The 19,092-nt window shown below is 33.2% G+C and overlaps 1 protein-coding gene and 1 pseudogene across 1 annotated transcript; both read right to left on the bottom strand.

The window, feature by feature from the left end:
* Positions 1-381: 381 nt before the first annotated feature.
* On the bottom strand, positions 382-4,478 carry LOC131617531 (uncharacterized ATP-dependent helicase C29A10.10c-like). The gene is made up of 8 exons (XM_058888808.1): positions 4,360-4,478; positions 4,063-4,199; positions 3,386-3,937; positions 1,786-3,069; positions 1,376-1,700; positions 1,012-1,267; positions 657-890; positions 382-563 (listed from the first exon to the last, which is right to left on the bottom strand). Exons 2-8 carry the CDS (start codon positions 4,174-4,176, stop codon positions 515-517), a joined length of 2,814 nt encoding a protein of 937 aa, XP_058744791.1. The 5' UTR covers positions 4,177-4,199; positions 4,360-4,478; the 3' UTR covers positions 382-514.
* A 3,280-nt stretch (positions 4,479-7,758) lies between these two features.
* LOC131619401 (uncharacterized) lies at positions 7,759-13,931 on the bottom strand (annotated as a pseudogene).
* Between the last annotated feature and the right edge of the window lie 5,161 nt (positions 13,932-19,092).

Raw genomic sequence — 19,092 nt, 5'->3', positions numbered from 1 at the left:
ATGTATTTTTCATTGTTCTTGGAGATCAAAGCAATATGCATAGATCTAGCCCAAAAATGATAATTCTTGTTATTTAAGGGTGGACAAACAAGAATGAGAGTCGAACTTTCATTAGGGAATAGATAATAGGGCTTTGAGGAGTTCGCAGAGAAATCTCCATAATTGGCAAGAGCCATTGGAGAAGAAGAGAGGAAGAAAAAGAAAGAATCATAACAGAAGAACGAGAAGAGAAGCATAATATGCTTGTGATACCCTATTAATGTGGTAACTTGGAATGCAAGGTACTCATTCCCATTATGGTAAAGAAAGGTAAAACTTGCATGAATAAATACAATAATGGATCTCTTTATATATAGAGTACAATAATGGTTAGCAACGAACTTAACAATCAAGAAACCAACTATCTAACAAACTAATTGAACAAAAGGAAGAAATAAAAGGAATCTTGCATAGCAAGTAAGTGATTAATCAAACAACAATCTTAAACGACAAAAAGTCTAAATTTTCAGTTGCTTCATTTTTCCAAAGTGCTGTCCATCCGTTGCCATAATGTCAATGGTTTGCTGTGAAATATAAAATCAACCAAAATATTAGTTATATAATGTCAAAGGTTTGCTATGAATATATGAAAAGGTGTGATAGCTAGCTTCACTTACCTAGAGAAAGTTTTTGTTTTTGAAATGTCTCTTATGCTTAGTTTATTAAATGCTGAGGCAGAATCATCTAGTAGTTCAAATTCAAACAAAGCATCTTCAATAGCTTGATTCAATTTCTTGTCATCATCAGCGTTATGGAAACACTTTCTTTCCTTTGCATCAACAACTACTTTTCTCCACACAGAGTTGCTATTAACCAATGTCGAAGCATTTCCTATTATCCAAAGGCAATATCTGCAACAGAAACGAATCTTTCAGATAAAAACGAATAGTTGGCAAACTCAAATTCGAATCCAGACTAGGACAATTCTTGAAAGAACTTTAAAGTTAAGAAAATAATAATAATTTATAATACCTAGCCCTAGTGATTGCAACATTAGCTCTTTGTCTATTGGAAAGAAAACCAACTTTTCCACTCAAATTTGATCTAACAGTGGATATGATTATGATGTCATCTTCACCACCTTGAAAGCCATCGACAGAACGAACATTAACAGAAAATTTAGGATCTGAAACCATGTACTGCTTCACTTTCTCTTGGATTTCATGAACTTGTGCCTTGTATGGAGATATGATACCTATGCTCACTCTATTCTTTGACCTTACAAACTCTGCCACAAAAACAAAAGATAACATAATGTATAAGCTATTGTATTATATACTCTATTAAGCCAAATTTGATTTACAAACTTATTCATAGAAGAGAAAGAGAAATTAACCTTTTTTAAGTCTTCCAATAATCTCAGAGATAGCAGCTGCTTCAATCACATTCTTCAAACTATGATCATGATTAAACTGCTCTTTACCCTTAGATATGTTGATGAAAGAGTAGGAGCCATACATTTTTCCTTCAAGGAAACGTTTGTTATAGCTTACTTCTCTTACAATATTAGCATCAGAAAGTTGTTTATCATAGAACTCTTTGCTCGGAAACATGCTGATGGATGGATGCATTCTATATTGAACATTAAGCATATGCTTTTGGTATCCCAACATTACTAGCCTCTCAAATAAGCTTCTTCCAAATTCAGCCCTGTCAGCAATCTGACACCAAAACACCATAATCATAAGCAATAATAAAAATGTTTTATGCAAAAAATTGATCTCTTTGTCTCATTTTTCTAAGTACCTTGCTTTTGACCATTGCAGGAAGTTGTCTCTCGTCGCCAATGAGAATACATCGTTTGAGGCCAAACAGTTGCAGCGGAATAGTTGATTCACATTCTTTGAGTTGAGCAGCTTCATCAATCACTAAGAACTCCACTTTTTTCATTCCTTCTGTGTACAATTTAGAAGAACTTGAAGCTGTACATAAAATAATGCATGCATTCTTCAAGCAAAACTGTGATATTCCAAATTTTGTTGTAGCTTTAGGAAGCTTCATAGTCTTTGAAAGAAAACAAAGTGTCTCAAGCAACTCTTTTTCTAAGCTTAACCATCCAAACCAAGCAAAAATGACTTTTCCATCTTCAAAGTCATCATGAAAAGCTTGTTTTAGTTTGCTTTGATTCATGGAGACTTCAAGAGATTTTATCAACTGAAGAACTCTAAAAATCATCATCGCCACCTTAATAGGAAGCAAACGTGTTGGTAAATGAGTTGACAGAGTTTTCATGTATGACTTTAACTTCTTTCCACAGAAACAGAATCTCTGTCTTAAAAACTGTTCCATAGTCATACCGACACTTAAATTTTTATCATCTTTATACATATCATATTCCTCTATAACACTACCGAATTTCTTCTTCACAAAATCCTCCAATGTCATAGGACAATGATACTTACAACGTTTCTTGTATGAAATATATGAACTTTTCACATGACTATGATTTCCAGATACAAATTCTTCTAATGACATAACATCTGCTTTCAACCTATTCTTATATAAAGCATATTGCTCTTCAGGATGCTTGAGTAACTTGATCATCGATTCCAAACTATTTTTCCATCCAGTCATTGGCAAAAAACAGTAGAACAATTCATCCACTCTATTATCCAAAAACACTTCATTAAGGCCTTTATAAGAATCTATTTTCATTCTTTTACTATTTCCAAAGAGAACTATGTCACCAAGACCATATGAACCATGCACAAGTGAATCCTTAGCTATGTTGTGAAGGCGCGACGCCACAGCCAATACTGCAGTATTTGTTGGAGCACATGTTACCGTTCTGATTCTTAACTTGAGGAGACAAAATAGCATTGAGGCAACTGTCTTTGTTTTACCAGTTCCAGGCGGACCCCATATGAGTTTTATAGGATCATTATGATGACACTTGTTCATATGAAGACAGCTTGCAACAGCATCTTCCTGAGATTTGTTTAGATTCTGAGCTTTGATTAGGTGTTTTACTCGAGAATAGGATCGACTGAAATTCACTCCGGATAGGCATGCAGGACAGTTTTGTTCCAACTGTAATAATGAATTAATGAAATCATGAAACTTATTATAACAGTATCTAAAGTAATAATATCAAAGAACAAATATTAGTCTGGTTAGCAAAGTTTTAAATAGAGGTTGCAGTAGCGATGCAGTTGTGAAAAATACAATTGATAGTTGATGCAGTCACAATTTTAATCAAAAAACCACGAGGCCACATCAACTGAATTTTTCATGATTTGAATCGATATCAAGAAACATGTTGCATGTGAAATCCAGAACTTTGATTATAAGACCTGAAGGAAGCTCACAAAAGCATATGACGTATAAATAATTTGTTGATTCTTACCCTTGAATAAGGCTGCAACACTTCTTTAATTATATTCAGGTGGGATCCTTCCATCTCCGAGTTCAAGGCTTTCCAAATACGAACATTTGTGGTCATGTTTACGAGATAAACAGCATAGAGTTTCTGAGTTTTGTTGCTCCTCAAATCAAAGCTATTATGCATCTCCTTGGACAACTGTATAGAAATCTCATCTGTAAACTCATCTTTTGATCCACAGATATAAGCCATATGACAGTATCTTTTGATCCTGCTCAAGTCATCCACGCTTTTCGGTCGAATATTTGTGAATGCAATGAGATCACCAACCTCAGGCTCATATTTTCCTGCACCGTAGACTTCATCGGTAATGTTCTTCAATGTAATTTTATAAAACAAATCGTACGGAGGATTGAATTTATTCGATGTTTCCATTGTCCTGATTTCACAAAAAGAAGCTTGGTGCAAACTCAACAAGCTTGAAAACAGATCGCTATGTGTTTCCTCAATCAATGCAGGAAAGAATGAAGTCATGTAATCATTTGTTGAAGAGAATGTTTTTGGAATCTTCGGTACCTGTGCAAAATTTAACAGCATTTCAAGTTTCCTTTACAAAAGACATGGAAAAAATTTTCTAGGTAGAGAAAATTGATGATTCTATTTTTGAAAAAATTTGAGTAGTGGAAAGTGAATAAAAGAACCTGGAATTTGAAAAGATTTTCATGGAGAAGATCGTCAAGAGTCCAAGAGAATACAATATCCATTAAGCTTGCACGACGAAGACATTCATCCATGGTATGACATCTCTTTTCCATCTTCTGATCAACACTGAATCAATCTGCATAGCACACAACCAAGATCATCATGCATAGGCTCCTATGTTATGAACACACAAAAACACATGAACAAAGAAAACACGTTGAAAAGCTAAGCACATTTTCTGCATGCATGCATGATTAAAATGAAAAAGAAGCAAAAAAAAGAAAACGAAATTAGACCTTAAAGAGTTGAGCAGTATTTAGAGAGATAGAAAAACTAGTGTAGTATAAGACCCTCTTTACACCAAGTGAGAGTAGCTATAGAACTAGAAAGACAAAGGTTGAGCCTATTATAGACTAGTGTTAAATAAATCATCAGTACTCATTGGATTCTTTTGGTTTCAATACATGAATGGAATTATGGCGCATTAAGTTTTGTGTATGTAGTGGAATATCAAACGGGGAGACGTTTTAGCTTATTACTATCTAGCACAAAATGTACTAATAGCTCTACAAAAATTACTCCATAATAATAATTGTCACAATAAAAAAAAAGTAAGTACTAGCAAGTATAGTACATACGTGGTCATTAAGCTTGGTGGTTTGAATTCTTAGAGGTTGGTTCTTCTTCTCTTCTCTTTTCTGAAATCTTTTACTTTTTACTTTGGAGAGATTTTATGTCCAATTCAATCAACTCATGCTATTGTCTCCTCACCAGTCCTTCTCACCCATTTGATCAATCAATCTTTTAAAGCCACGTGGCTTTTCTTGCTCACTAAGTTTTCTCTTTTCAAATACTTTCACTACTTTTTCTGTTTCCATTTTCATTTTCATTTCTTTTGTGTTAAATGATATATGTCAGGTATGGTTTACATTACTCATATTATTACTATAGTTTTAAAAACTAAAACAAACAGCGCTCAACAATCCTTTACACTACATTTTCATCGTTTTATTCGAGTCAACGATTTATTAGAGTAAAGACAAAATAAATTATTGTTATTATCATTATTGAATGATTTGTTATTTTTTTTCTTTTTCAAATGACTTTATTATTAATTAATTATCAATTTTATTAGTTAAGATAAATGAGGAGGAAAAATTTTTTTATATATATATTTTTTTATAAGCGATTAGGAGTATAAGGGGTACTCCAATCCTTAAAAAAAACACAAAACAGAAACCAGAGTCAAACATAGCTGTCAAACATAGCTTTAAAAAACAAAGCACTGAATTTTTAAACTACTCATAAAAATTACAATGAATTATATCCTTAGAGCCTTTAGCTAACCACACCAAAAATACCACAAGATCGGAAAAGAGCTCATCAATATCTCAATCAACTCAATTGAAAACTATGTCATTTTTTCTTCTAAATGCACCAATAAACTGTCAACCAAATTGCTCCAACCTTGTTACTTGACATCTTTCCATGTAGGACTTCAACACACTTCAACAAATGGTTACAACAATCCACAACTATAGACAAGTCAATCTCCAGCCACTTTTGGATTTTCAACCATAGCAGCTTCAACTTCGAGAAGGACATCATTATATGATTAAGCTCCTCCACTTGCATATGACAAAAGACACAATCTGCATCTTGAATTTGTGATATAGGTTTGTTTCAGCTTTAAAAAAAATGGATTTTTTCTTTGATATTTTTTAAAATAGATTTTTCAAAATTGTTTTTCAAAATATTACAAGTTTTTTTATATTCGTTTTTTCTAAAATGAAACACTAATTTTGACATCCTATAACATAAACATACCTTATTGAAAATCAAAACTTAGTCAAAATTATAATTTTTTTCAAAAAGTTGTATTTCAAAAATGATTTTTATGAAAATCTATTTGAAATAGCTTTAAAATTAAGTGATTTTTTGAAATTTGGATATCCAATTTTTTTCCATAAATAGATGATATACCTAAAATCACATTTTAAGAAGAACTATTCAAACAAAATTTTCTTTTGAAACTTTTATGAAAAATTTCTTTGTAAATTTTCTTTTTCACAAAATTATGTAACACTATAGAAATCATTTTTAAAAAAACTAAAACAAACGGACTCATAATCCCTCTTCTGAATAGATTGTTCATTGTAGGCAACCTATTTTGCACTAGCCTCCACCCAAAAATCTTCAGTTTGGATGGAACTCAAGACCCCCAAATGACACTAAGCACCAGTTTCATCTGACCGTCTAAATCTTTCTCGATATAGGCCTGCATAAAGACCTCATAGCAGGACATCACAGTAAACTGTTTGCTTTTATCATACGGCCAAATCACCATATTAGCTTGATTCAAAATTGGGAAAATACCTTGCAACAATACTGTCAGTTCTTCCAATTCTATTGAAGCCTCCAAGCCCAAAACTTCTTCACATAAGATACATTTCCACCTCCACACATCTCCACACCTAAATCCCATTCTATTAACAGTTACATATTTGGAAAGACATTCATGAAAGAGTGGTGGAAATAGATCAGCGAAACAATCCCTCCCTAGCCACACATATTTCCAAAACAGTGGCAGATTACCATCCCCAACTTTAATTTAAATTTCTTCAAAATTCCATGAGGCTCGTCGCATAATGATAATACATCCCTCCACCAAATAGACTCTTAAGACTTTGGAGCTCCACCCTCAAAACACCATAACCTCTTACTAAGCACACCATATTTTTCCTGCAATATGCCATTCCAAATGTTTTCTTCCTCATTCAAGAATCGCCAAATCCACTTTGAAAGCAAAGCAAGATTGAAAATTCCCAATATCTTTTACCCCCAAACTGCCCTTATCTCAAGATTTGCAGATTGTCTCTGAACGCACCCAAGCCATTCCTTTCGTTTCCTCCACATCGAGCCACAAAAACTTCCTTTGAATGGCTATAAATTCCTTCACAATCTTGACCGACATTTTAAAAAAGGACATTTGATAAATGGGAATGTCTGACAATACAAAATTCAGTAAGTTAACTCTGCCACCAATAGATAGACGTTTTCCTTTCCTTGAAGAGAGTATATATTTTAGAGAGTTAATCACCTATTTCTAAAAACTCACCTTCCTATGATTGCCTCCAATTGTTATCCCCGGGAATTTAAACGGGAGTTGGTCCACCTTGCACCCCAGAAAGTGAGAAGCCGCTTCCATGAAAAAAACATAAGGTTCCTATGCCATATAGTTTTCTTTTGTTCAAATTTATTTTGAGCCCAGAAACCATTTTGAAACCTCAAAGTAATGCCTTTAACGTCCACAAGTTTGACCAAGATCCATCACAAATCAAAATTGTATCATCGGCAAACTGTAGTAAACTATATTCCACTTCATTTGAAATTTTGATTCCATTGTAAATTCCCCCACAAATAGCCTCCCTTACCATATCCGCAAAACCTTCAGCCACGATAGTAAACAAGAAAGGGGGTAAAGGATCACCCTATCGTAAACCTGTAAATACTTGAAAATCTTCCGTTGGGCTACCGTTTACCAATATAGACATAGAGCTATTAAACACTTCAGCTTCCATCCACCGCATCCATTTGGCACCAAATCCCATCCTTTTTAACATGTACCTCAAAAAATTCCAATCCACGCAATCGTAAGCTTGAGCAAAATCCACTTTACATAACAAACAAACCCTCTAACTCCTGTTTGCAAAATCAATTATTTCATTTGTCACCAAAACCCCATATAGAATTTGACGACCTGGTATGAAAGCTGTCTGGTTACCTGACAGGTTGACACCAACTTTCCCAAAACCCTCCTCAATCTGGCAGCAAGCAGTTTTGAAATAATTTTAAGTAAACTAGAAATCAAGCAGATGGACCTATAATCTTCTAAACTTTAGGGGTTATCGTGCGTTGGGATTAAAGCCAAAAAGAAGGAAGTAACAAATTTGGGCAGCTTTCCACCTCTATTAAAATCCTTGATGAAGCCTACTATTTTGCCACCAACAATGTCCCAACATTTTTTTTAAGAAATTCAAATTAAACCCGTCTGGTCTCGGGCTTTTATCACCATCACTTTCAAAAAATACACTCTTTATCTCCTCTTCAGAAAATTCCTCCTCTATACGCCCACAGTTCACTTGATTATCCTTCAAAATTAATGTTGTGCAAGAATGGTTTTGGAGAATTAGACTTCTAAAATTTAGTAGCAAAGTAGTTCTTATTTTCCTTTATCACCCCACAAACCGATTCAACCACACCTAAATCAGTCTTTACTAAGATGATACAATTTCTTCTAAATCTAGCCATTGTCGAAGCATGAAAGAACTTACTATTATTATCTCCCTCCTTCACCTATTTATTTCTAGATTTCTGCTTTAAGATACTGTATTTGAAATGTAAATTTCTTCAAAAAGAATCTTGGTTCCTCCTTCTTTCTAATACCACTTCTTCTGGTACTGGAAGTTTATGATGTAACATTTGTTCCTCAATGATATTAAGAGGCTTAACATCCTCCTCAATCTTCAAGTCCACCCACCCGAAAACATTTCGATTCCACCAACGTAACCTTTCTCTGAGAAGCTTAAATTTCTCTTTTAGAACATATGCTATACTCCCTTTAATAACAATAGAATTCCATTCCTCTTGAACAAACTCCAAAAATTCTTTATGATCAAACCAATAATTGTTAGTTTTGAATGCTTTAGGACCCCAATCTGCAAAGCTAGATATAAGCCAAATCGATTTATGATTAGAAATATCCCTACTATTTGAACATTGTCTAGATTTATTGCCAACAATCTCGCATCGTCCACCTCCTTAAATCTAGCCAATCTAAACCTCTTCCCAATCTTGTTCATTCTTGGAGCAATGGACACTTCCACCACCTTGCCAATACAACCAAACAGATCGTAGAAATCTTTCCCTCTGAGGTTATCGGGAATCTCCGAAAAGTAAATCAAGGTTAACTTCCCTAAACTATCCACACTCTAATAACTCCTTGACGGAAAAGAATCCCAAAGTGAAACCCAGTGTCTGAACTGCTTTCTCCTCACCTCCACCTACAGCTCCCTCCGATGATGAACACCACCGTTCATCGAACACGATCACCAACCCTAACCCCTTTTAGAGAGAGGTTGGAGCGAACCTATTATCTATTATCTTCTCTTTCTCTAATGAATGAGAGCAAGTGAAAGAAAGATTTTTATATAAATCCTAATTGAAGGGTCATATGTCTCTTTCTGAATTTGAGATAAAATAACACTTTTTCATTTAAAATATTACACATAGATGAACTTTTTTGAAAGAGCATTATAATTTTTTAAATAAAGATTATTAATTGATAAAAAGTGAAATTATTTTGATAAATAATAATTTCGATAACAAATTTATATACTACAAGTCAGGGCCGGCCCTGGGTTTGGGCAAGCAGGCCCACAATCCAGGGCCTCAAAAAAGAGAGGGGACTCAAATATTTATTTGTGGGCTTTAGGAATTGTTACGATACAATACTATATATACTGTATTCGGGAACGTTTAAAAATGTTCATCTTTATATTCGCGTTTCCAGTTTGAGCCCTACTGGGAGCTTTTTTGTTTTTTTAATTTATTTTGATAAAATGCCGATACAAGGATTGAACTAAGTCACTGTATCTTAAAAGTTTGCATATATTACCATACTAATTGAACTAAATAATTTGATTATTAGCTACTCCTTTATACTTTTTATTATATATATAATATTAATTTTATTAACCTTTTTATTTTATTTTTTTATATTAAATTTTATTATCATATAATTATTAGTGGTTTGCTCTTGTTTTCTAAAAAAATATATTGTTAAATTTTATTTTATAATGATAAATTTAAATTCTATGTAATTATTACTAATAATTTCTACTCTCTTAATATCAAAAAAAGAAATAAACAGTAGATAAACTTAATTTAAATTATTGATAGTGTTTTTTTAAAAGATAAATTATTAAATTCATTTTATAATACTAATATATTAAAAAATAAACAATTTTAATATTATTTATAACTAAATTTTTTTATTAATTGTTATTTTTTTAAAGGTCTATTTTTTATATTTGTCTTGGGCCTCTAAAAAGTCATGACTGGCCTGCTACAAGTCTCAATATAGTATTGATTGGCTATATTCTCATATCACCATAAATATAATATCATAGTTTCAAAAATTAGTACTTTTGAACTATTGTCAGTTTCAATTTCAAGCCTAAAATAATGGAAATAAACATAAACATGTTATGAATCCATAGTACAATCTTAAACGACAAAAAGTCTAAATTTCAGTTGCTTCATTTTTCCGTAGTGCTCTTCATCGCCGCCATAATGTCAATGGTTTTCTGTGAAATATAAAATCATCCAAATATAAGTTATAATAAGGATGATCCTGAACTTCTACTTTTGAATGTTCATAATATGAATATATGAAAAGGTGCGATGCCTTCACTTACCTAGAGAAAGCATTTGATTTTGAAATGTCCCTTATGCTTAGTTTATTAAATGCAGATGCAGATTCATCATCTAGTAGTTCCAATTCAAACAAAGCATCTTCAATAGCTTGATTCAATTTCTCGTCATCATCAGCATTATGGAAACACTTTCTTTCCTTTGAATCAACAACTACTTTTCTCCATACAGAGTTGCTTTTAACCAATGTTGTTGCACTTCCTATTATCCAAAGGCAATGCCTAGCCCTAGTGATTGCAACATTAGCTCTCTGTCTATTGGAAAGAAAACCAACTTTTCCATTCAAATTTGATCTAACAGTGGATATGATTATAATGTCTTCTTCACCACCTTGAAAACCATCAACAGAACGAACATTAACACAAAACTTAGGATCTGAAATCATGTATTGCTTCACTCTCTCTTGGATTTCATGAACTTGTGCCTTGTATGGAGATATGATACCTATGCTAACTCTATTCTTTGTCCTTACAAACTCTGCCACAAAAACAAAAGATTACATAATGTATAAGCTATTGTATTATATACTCAATTAAGCCAAATTTGATTTACAAACTTATTCCTAGAAGAGAAAGAGAAATTAACCTTTTTTAAGTCTTCCAATAATCTCAGAGATAGCAGCTGCTTCAATCACATTCTTCAAACTATGATCATGATTAAACTGCTCGTTACCCTTAGATATGTTGATGAAAGAGTATGAACCAAACAATTTTCCTTCTAGGAAACATTTGTTATAGCTTGTTTCTCTTACAATCTCAGCATCACAAAGTTGCTTATCATAGAACTCTTTGCTAGGGAACATGCTGATGGATGGATGCATTCTGTATTGAACATTGAGCATATGCTTTTGGTATCCCAACATTACCAGCCTCTCAAATAAGCTTCTTCCAAATTCAGCCCTGTCAGCAATCTGTCACAAAAACATCATAATCATAATCTATAATAAAAATGTTAGATGCAAAATGTTAATCTCTTTGTCTCATTTTTTTCTAAGTACCTTGCTTTTGACCATTGCAGGAAGTTGTCTCTCATCACCAATGAGAATACAACGTTTGAGGCCAAACAGTTGCAATGGAATAGTTGATTCACATTCTTTAAGTTGAGCAGCTTCGTCAATCACTAAAAACTCCACCGGTTCCATTCCTTCTGTGAACAATTTAGAAGAACTTGAAGCTGTACAAAAGAGAATGCATGCATTCTTCAAGCAAAACTGTGATATTCCATATTTTGTTGTAATCTTAGGAAGCTTAATAGTCTTTGAAAGAAAACAAAGTGTCTCAAGTAGCTGTCCTACTAAGCCTGACCATCCAAACCTAGCAAAAATGACTTTCCCATCTTCACAATATTCATGAAATGCTTGTTTTAGTTTGCTTTGATTCATGGAAACTTCAAGAGATTTTAGCAACTCAATAGCTTTAAAAATCTTCGTCACCACATTAATTGGAAGCAAACATGTTGGTAAATGAGTACACATAGTTTTCATGAATGACTTTAACTTCTTTCCACAGAAACAGAAACTTTGTCTTAAAAACTGTTCCATACTCATACCAACACTTAACTTTTCATTATCTATATACATATCATACTGGTCTATAATATAGCCATGTCTCTTCTTCACAAAATCCTCCAATGTCATAAGACAGTGATGCTTAGCACGTTTCTGGTATGAAATATATGAACCTTTCACATGGCTATGATTCCCAGAGACAAAGTCTTCTAATGACATAACATTTGCATTCGCCTTATTCTTATATAAAGAATATTGCTCTTCAGGATCCTTGAGTAACTTGATCATTGAATCCAAACTATTTTTCCAACCGGTCATTGGCAAAAAACAGTGTAACAAATCATCCACTCTATTATCCAAAAACACTTCACTAAGACCTTTATAAGAATCTATTTTCATTCTTTTACTATTTCCAAAAAGAACTATGTCACCAAGACCATATGAATCATGCTCAAGTGAATCCTTAGCTATATTGTGAAGGCGCGACGCCACAGCCAATACTGCAGTATTTGTTGGAGCACATGTTACCGTTCTGATTCTTAACTTGAGGAGACAAAATAGCATTGAGGCAACTGTCTATGTTTTACCAGTCCCAGGCGGACCCCATATGAGTTTTATAGGATCATTATGATGACACTTGTTCATATGAAGACAGCTTGCAAGAGCATCTTCCTGAGATTTGTTTAGATTCTGAGCTTTGATTAGGTTTTTTACTCGGGAGTAGGATCGACCTAAATTCTTTTCAGATAGACAAGTATGACAGTTTTGTTCCATCTGTAACATAAAATGAATTAAAGAAATCATCATGCATTTAAAATAGAGGTTGTAGTAATCAATGCAATTGTGAAAAATACAGTCGACAGTTGATACAGCCACAATTGGAGTCGAAAATACAACAAAAACCATAGGACAACCAATACAATTTAAACTATAGTATTGAAATTTTCTATGTCTTTATAACTCAACTGCAATTGAGGCCACATCAACTGAATTAGATCGTAGAATCATGTTGAAAATGCAATCTAGAGCTTTGATTTTAAGACCTGAAGGAAGCTCACAAAAGCATATGACAAACAAATAATTAGTTGATTCTTACCCTTGAAAAAGGCTGCAATACTTCTTTAATTATATTCACGTTGGATCCTTTCATCTCCGAGTTCAAGGCTTTCCAAATACGAACATTTGTGGTCATGTTTACGAGATAAACAGCATAGAGTTTCTGAGCTTTGCTCCTCTTCAAATCAAAGTTATTCTCCATCTCCTTGGACAACAGTATAGAAATCTCATCAGTAAATTCATCTTTTGATCCACAAACATAAGCCATATGACAGTATCTTTTGATCCTGCTCAAGTCATCCACGCTTTTCGGCCGAATATTTGTGAATGCAATGAGATCACCAGCTTCAGGTTCATATTTTCTTACGCCATACACTTCATCAGAAACATTCTTCAATGAAATTTTATAGAACAAATCGTACGGAGGATCAAATTCCTTTGATGTCTCCATTGTCCTAATTTCACAAAAAGAAGCTTGAGGAACACTCAACAAACTTGAAGACAGGTCACTATGTGTTTCCTCAATCAATGCAGGAAAGAATGAATTCATGTAATGATTTATTGAAGAGAATGTTGTTGGAATCTTCGGTACCTGTTCGAAATTTAACAGCATTCCAAGTTACGTTTACTAGGGCATGGAGAATTCATAGCTTTTAAGAGTAGTGAAAAGTGAAAAAAAGAACCTGGTATTTGAAAAGATTTTGTTTGAGAAGATCGTCAAGAGTCCAAGAGAATACAATATCTATTAAGCTTGCATGACGAAGACATTCCTCCATGGTATGACATCTATTTTCCATCTTTGTTTCTACCTGCATAGCACATAACCAGTATTATGGCAAGGTTACTTTGATTTGTACACATAAAAACACAAGAAATACCCAAAAACACAAAAATTGGTAGCAAGTTACATACCTTAGTCCTTAGGCTTGCTTTGCGTTCTAGGAGTTTAGTTCTTCTTCTTTTTCTTCTCTTCCAAGAAAGGTGTTTCTTTTTAAAACCAATATTTAGACCTTTAAAGTTTAAAGAGATTTAATGTCCAACCCAATCAACTCATGATGCTATTGCAGTCAAATCTCTACAAATTATAAAAATACATCAATAATTAACATAAATAACTTGATAAAATTACAATTATCTTTTTCATTCATGCCATTATTATTATAGGAGAAATAATTAGTTATGTTAATGTTAAGCATCTAATTTACCTTGACTCACAAAATTAGTCTCCACTCATGGTTTTAAATTTAAATATATTGGTGAATTTTATAATTAAAATATAAGTTAAATCTCATCGATTTTCAACGGAAAAAATGTGATAGGGACTAAAATTATTTGAATTTAAAATATGGATCAAAATTTAAAATAAAGAATTAATTTCGTAAATCAAACAAAGTTGGGATCAAATTTAACCTAATTATTATAATTATAAAATAAATTAAATTGAACAGTACAATCGTTACTAGGGTTGTATTTGGGCCAGTTAACCCGCGAACCGGTTCAATAGAATCGGACCAATGGACCGACCGAAATGCTACTCGGTTTGGGAATGGATAAATTTTTTGTCCAATATTCAACAATAGAACCAACCAAGTATCCAATAGAATTGAGAATTGATAATTTACCCCTAACTCTAGTTTTGGTTCAGTTCGGACCAAGTCGGACCAAGTACCCGATAAGTATCCAAAAGTATCGGTCCAAAAAAAATCCATCACTATTTCGGGCCGGTCCCAATTTCTTCGATTACTATTTCGGTCCATACTCGAAAGAGCAAATACCCGGACCGGACCGAAAACAGCCCTAATGGTTACATGAAGTGATAAACAACAAAAACAAATATTCATTTATGATTCTTAACTTACAAACACATAAAAGAATTATTCTGAAAAAGACAAGTCTAATATTCTGAGGTTTAAAATATAAATTCATTTGAAAATATTATTTAAATAAAAAACAGTAATTAATGCTTGATTGGTAATACTAATAAAAAGAAACAAATTATTTGAGAAAATAAAAACTACAGTTTTTTTCATTAAGTCCGAAATCAATGACGAAAAAAAAAACCTGTGAATCCTAGGGACGAAACACTAGAGTTTGTGTTTGTTGAGAAAATGGAAAGTTTAACGGTAAAGAAGAGAAAATAGAAGATACGAAGATGAGGGTTTAGAGGAAATGCAAATAAGAACGTTACTGTAGATTGCTTTGTTGTTCTTCTCTTTTCGCAAACCCTATTCGTCTTGTTTTGGAGAGATTTTATGTCCAATGCAATAAACTCATCATGCTATTGGCCTATTGAAGTTCAATTCTTTTTTTCTTTTTTTTTTTCTCTCTTCCTCTGAATCGGACTTGTTTTATTTTTGCCCGGGAAAGTCACAATGTATTTTGATCATTCTCTGCCATTTGATCAATCGAAGGCTTTAAAATCAAGCCACGTGTCTTTTCTTTCTCAACAAGTTTACTCTTTTCAAATGTTTCCACTACTTTTTCTGCTACTGCCGCAAATGTTTCCATTTTCATTTTTATTGATTTCGTGTTAAAAGAAATATGTCAGACATCTTTTTGCTATTTACATTATTGTTTAAAAAACGAAAATGAAGAGTGCTCAACAATCCTTGAAATTCTAATTATTTCATTTCAGTCACTCATCTCCAAAATAATACTATTAGAGACTATTTTTTTCCTTATTACTTATTAGTATTATTATTTGAATGTTTTATTATTTTATTTAAATTTCAAATGGCTTTATTATTACTTAAAATATAGTTTATTTGATTAATAACAAGCTACAAACAAGTTAAACCTTTAGACAATAAATAAATTAATATTTTTTTATTTTATTTTAAAATACATCTATATCTTTAATTATATATATATATATATATATATATATATATATATATATATATATATATATTTTCTAATAATAAAAAAATGAGAATTCTTATCTCAACTCAAAAAATTGGGTACGAGTAGTGTGGAATATTTTAATTAATTGAGTTGGTTTGGTTAGTGTTAGTAGTGTGGAGGTGTGCCAAGAGTAAGCTCAATGTGAATAATACAATTGATATTATTTTAAGTGGCATTATAATATATTATGAGGAAAAATAAGGAATAAGAAAAAGATTAGGTTTTGGGTGTTGTGACAGGGAGAAGAAGAAAAGAGGAGTACGAGGGTTTGGCGGTGAAGAAGAGAAAAGAGACACAAGAAATTGGAAGTTGTGGTGAAGGACAGAGAAAAGAGAAAAGAGGGCACTTGGACATTAAGGGGCGGACGCCCCATACACTAGGATGGGCGCCCCACCTTCTCACTGTTTTCCTTTTGTTCGTTTGTTTTGTTTGTCTGTAGCCATACTTTTAGTAATAAAATAAATGGTATAAATAATAGTAATTTAAAAGCAATATATATATATATATATATATATATATATATATATATATATATATATATATATATATATATATATATATATATATTTTCATGTAGTGCTTCATAATCAATAGTAGTTAATATTTAGTAGCAGTATTGGTAGAAAAATTAGTAGCAACACATAACGGTTACAATTTAATAGCAGGGAATAAAGAATCTGTTCGGAAGTATCGCGAGAAGCAAAAGGCTATGACTGCGTAGTTGGAGGATGAGGTTACGAAATAAAAGAGGTGATGCTTGACTATGCATACTCTCTATAAGAAGTGCTAAATATTTGAATTTCTTCGAAGTTAGTTTATGCACATAATTGACTTATTTTAATTGCTGCTGCATGTTGTGATTTTCCTAGCATATATTGTCATTATTTGGGTTATAGTGATAATTGTTTGTTTAGTTATTTAATTTTTTGTTTTGTAAGCATGCAGTATAAAAAACACAGAGAATCTTAAGAGAAAGAAAAAGAGTTTCAGAAATGAAGCATGACTTTCAATGATACTTCTTTTGTGAGATATTGAATCGAACTCTAGTATGGTCGAAGGGTAGGTTCTTGGTTCGACAGTTCGACAGAGTTAAGCATGAAGTCGAAGGTTGTTCACATGCTGGTGTCGAAGTGTGCATGTGTTAGCTGAAGATTTCGTTTTATATTATTTATCCTTCGAAGAAGTAGAAGATCGAAGGAAAGATGGTTACTGATGGCCATCCCTTAAAAATAAAAGAATGGCTACTGATGGCCATGCTTCGAGAGTAAAGATTTCTAAGTTCGCTATGAAGATAATGAATACTGAAAGCTAGTGAAAAGTATGTGTCTTCGGGGACTTAGACAAATTTGTAAATATATTCAAGTATTACTACTTAGCGTGTTTTTTCGTAGTGTTTGTTTAATACACTGCCACGCGTCGAAGACGGACTCAGGCGGGAAGATTTGAAATTCGAGGACGGTTTCGTAACTGTCCAATAACAGATGGCTCCGTTGGAAGTTCTGATGAGAAACGTGGCAGCAGATTAGCATAGGACCGTTAAGGTCGAAACTAGTATAAATAGGAGTCTAAATGTTAGGATTCCGTGTGTTCATTTTGTACAAATCACTCACATATTTACTCAAGTATCAAGCGTTAAGAGAAAGAGTTCGCTGAGAAAATGTACGTATGACACCACCATTTTAATACATGTGTATTATCCTTTGCTTTTAAATATCTTTCAGAATTACTGCATTTCGTTTACTTCTTGTCATTTACATTCCTGCATCTTTACTTTAATGTCATTTACTTTCGAGTTACTTTCATGTTATTTACTTTCAAAGTCTTTTACATTTATGCAGTTTAAGATTCTTTACGTTTCAATTGTCCTTTTAAATTTTATATGTTATGTTACTTATCTCTTCGTTGAAGTCACATTTATATGTAACAAAGTGATTGTCAAGACTATTTGTTTTGTTAATCGAACAACGCTTATTGAAGAAGACAAATAATGAATATGGTTCAAATAAACATTGATGACAATCTTCTTGACTATGTGTCCTAGGATCAATCTAGTCGATCCTGCAAGTAACCAAATCATATTTATTATAGTTTGGAAGACTAGCGGTTGTTTACCGGAAATCACCGTAAACAAATATTGTTTTAATCAATTGCTTTATTTTTTGTCTAGACAATATCAAGATCTTGTATGAACCTTAGGAACGGTAAATTAAAGAACAGTGCACAACCGATTCCCAAACGAAGGTACAACAGGAAAATGGTCGTTACGGCCAGTGCAGGGGGTAATCAAGATCCCCCACAAGGTTCAGGATCAGGAGCGGCAAATTCGACTTCTACTCAAGAAACACGAGATGCAACGGGTCCAAATGGATCAAGACCTGCAGATAATTCCCAGACTATGCCTGAAAATAATACAGGGCCTTCAGGGACGATTCCAGTTTCAGTGTCGACAACCGCACCCTCATCCACAAGCGTAGAGGACGTATTGTTTGCCTCGACAAATGCTGCAAACAATTTGTTTGGTCAAGGCACGAATTCTGCTTTCGAATGGAGACCAAACAGTTCATATGGAATGCCATACCAATATGGAACAGGCGTACGAGGGGCAGGACCTATATATGCCCCAACTAACAATGCGACATTTTCACCAAATGTTAGTTCAGTGGGTCGAAGTGCACATAACACTGGTTTCTCTACCCAGATGCCTCACTTTACCACAAATAACCAAGCAGCATTTCGACAAGAAATGGATGCAAGCAACCATGATATGGTAGGGGTTTTGGCCAGAGAATTGACTTCAGTTTTAAGCCCACTAATGGCAAATGTTGCTACTACAAATAGAGAAAACATGGAGACTTTCCAAAAAATATCATCTCAAATGAATCGAATGGCAGAATTCATGGGAATAACGCCACCTAAAAGGAAAGACAAACAGCCTTTGAATCAAGAAGAGAGGCCCATTTTAGAACGTGTTCAAGACATAGTTCCGTCATCTAGGACAGCCACTAGGGATGTAGGCCCCTCACGAAGAACAGAGATATTCGAAGGAACTCCAATAATTAACTTAGAA

Source organism: Vicia villosa, linkage group LG7, assembly GCF_029867415.1.
Source record: "Vicia villosa cultivar HV-30 ecotype Madison, WI linkage group LG7, Vvil1.0, whole genome shotgun sequence".
Classification (NCBI taxonomy): Eukaryota; Viridiplantae; Streptophyta; class Magnoliopsida; order Fabales; family Fabaceae; genus Vicia; species Vicia villosa.
Note: the sequence above shows the minus strand (reverse complement) of the source record. Positions and strands in the feature narration are given on the sequence as shown.

Excerpts from the sequence above, each read along its gene's own strand:
- LOC131617531 (XM_058888808.1), bottom strand. The coding sequence starts at position 4,176 with ATGGAAAAGAGATGTCATACCATGGATGAATGTCTTCGTCGTGCAAGC. Across the intron at positions 3,938-4,062 it reads AAAATCTTTTCAAATTCCAG|GTACCGAAGATTCCAAAAAC; the intron begins GTTCTTTTATTC and ends AATTTTGCACAG. Across the intron at positions 1,268-1,375 it reads TATTGGAAGACTTAAAAAAG|AGTTTGTAAGGTCAAAGAAT; the intron begins GTTAATTTCTCT and ends TTTTTGTGGCAG.